Raw genomic sequence first — 2,230 nt, forward strand, 5'->3', positions numbered from 1 at the left:
ACCAGAGCCTCAACTAGTGAGATTGTCACATTTGTGTACAGATCATCTCCTCTTCTTTCAAATATTCGGTGCCTAAAATTAAAACAAGGTAAATCTTTCAAACAACAAGCGTTTATTAGACACACTTATGTACAGCACCGAGACCTCCAAGCTGTGTGTCTTACTGAACCGCATACATAAGGAAGTTACAATCAGCAGAAACCAAAACATGTAAGGAAAATTCCCAGTTTTTAGGTTATGAAAAAGCAGTAACGTTTAGCAGCAGAGGCTGGAGAGGTGGGAATCAGCAGCAGGTCTGTGATGGTTTTCTGAGCTGGAGTCCTGAGGCCAGGTGAGGACTAGACATGCAGGTAAGGTGGGGACAGGGAACGGGGGACCGGGGGAGAGGGAGTTTGGCCAAGATCAGGACTTGGGAAGGTACCGAGCCTCCCGAGGGCACAGCACACGCTCCAGTTTCTCGGGGAAGTGATGAGAAGGGCAGGGAGGTAAGAAAAGCTGGGGAAAGATCACTGACAAGAGGGGAAGTCTTCCGAGAGGGAGGCTATTTCTCCATATTCCAGTGGGAAGCTTGTTTTAAGGAACCCTTAGATGAGAACTATCTCTGGTTTCTAACTGAGAGAGAAATAATAAACAAAGAAGCCAAAGTTCTGGGCAAAACCACTGTCCAAGCAGCACATGATGTTGAGAGGAGCCTACAAATGGAGCGGCTGCGTGTTATGTAACAGGCGGTCATCTCTATGGAAAAGCCTCTATTCTTGAATGGTGCCGCAGTTCACCAGCTCTTTGGCTCCCTTTCATGCTAACCTTGAGAACAGTTCCTGATGTTTCGATTCCTTCCTTCCACCATCTCTCAGATTTATAAGTCTTATGTCAACAAACACTTGGGGCTCAATCCCAATCCCCAATCTGCAGTACTGTTGTAGAGTTATGAATAAGTAAGTGCTTATGATATAACGGAGAAAAACAGAGGAAAAAGTCTGCATATATCTCTACAATCTGAGTCATGTGGAAAGCAGGGCTTAAGTAGCCTCTAAAATTCAACTACTTACTTGACAACTTTGATTCGGAACCGTAAGTCTCCAGGCTCCCCATCCACGTGAGGTTCACCTGGCCAGAGCAGATTACAGAATACAGGAAGTCACACACACACGCCACAAAGCCGCTGGGCAGCTGAAAGAATTTAATGCCCCAACTAGAGTTGCCTATCTTCCATTTTTTTTCCTGCGGTACCGGGCATCGAACTCATGACCTTACGTTTGCCAGGCAGCCGCTTACGCCACTGAGCTATATCCCCAGCCCCCATCTTCCTTTATTACCAAGTTAAAGTGAATCCATTAAGATCAAGGAATGCTACATTCTGATAAAACTTAGGCTACCTGACAGTAACTTTTGGCCACGATATTCAAAGGATGAACAGTAATGCTAATGCTATTATAACTGGTTATAATATCCTAAAACGGGCTAAAGAGTATTAGAAATTATAAATGTGTAGACTATGCAGCCATATGAGACATACGGTGAGGCAGAAGTGAGAGGTACTCATAAGCAGCACAAACAGTTACGATAAGCAAGGCATCACTATTTCACCTTCTCCGATGAAGGGGTACTCCATGCCATCTCTCACGCCGGGTTCTATTTCTACCTCCAGTGTTCGTTCTTCATTCACTAGTCTGAGACAAACAGAATTTAAAAAAAAGAAAATACAAATGAAACCCCAGATACATATAAAGTTTTATCTATTCTAGTGAGCCTTTTTCTTAAAGAATTTATTACACCTCTCCTGACAAAGCTCTCTGAGATTTTTCCACTTCTTCTACATGCCACGTGTCAGGGTAAAGCTACTGTGTATTATAAAAACATGCAAGATCGTTCCAACAGTCCAAGGAGGAAGAAACAAAACATTAACATTCGTCAAGCATACTCAGAAGTAAAGGGCACTGCTTACTAGTTTAAAAGTTACAGGGCGATATTTACAAGAAACACTGCAGGAAAGAGCTTTAAAACGCACATTTCTTTGCTCTGTCCTTTGGAAGAATATGGTAGGGAGACAGCTAAATACAGACAATAAGAGTTTTACTAGACAAATGAGACTTTCAGGTGTTTACTGGAAGAAGCACAGAGAAGACTTCACTCACTTGACGTTAGGGCACTCGTCGCAGACCACTTCCTGCGTCATCTGGAAGCGCCCAGGGCCCAGCTGTGTGGTCCGCATCTCTTGCCGACAGTTACA

General features: G+C 43.8%; 1 protein-coding gene across 1 annotated transcript in view; it reads right to left on the minus strand.

The window, feature by feature from the left end:
* The window catches only part of Dnajb11 (DnaJ (Hsp40) homolog, subfamily B, member 11), a gene marked incomplete in the record, with an annotated part of 15,762 nt that overhangs the window by 1,981 nt on the left and 11,551 nt on the right, over window positions 1–2,230 (minus strand). The window contains 4 exon segments of the mRNA XM_013513338.1: window positions 1–72; window positions 1,050–1,107; window positions 1,588–1,670; window positions 2,136–2,225. Of these exon segments, the coding sequence (XP_013368792.1) occupies window positions 1–72; window positions 1,050–1,107; window positions 1,588–1,670; window positions 2,136–2,225 (303 nt within the window).

This window comes from Chinchilla lanigera, unplaced genomic scaffold (assembly GCF_000276665.1).
Source record: "Chinchilla lanigera isolate Chin_1 unplaced genomic scaffold, ChiLan1.0 scaffold00019, whole genome shotgun sequence".
Taxonomy (NCBI): Eukaryota; Metazoa; Chordata; class Mammalia; order Rodentia; family Chinchillidae; genus Chinchilla; species Chinchilla lanigera.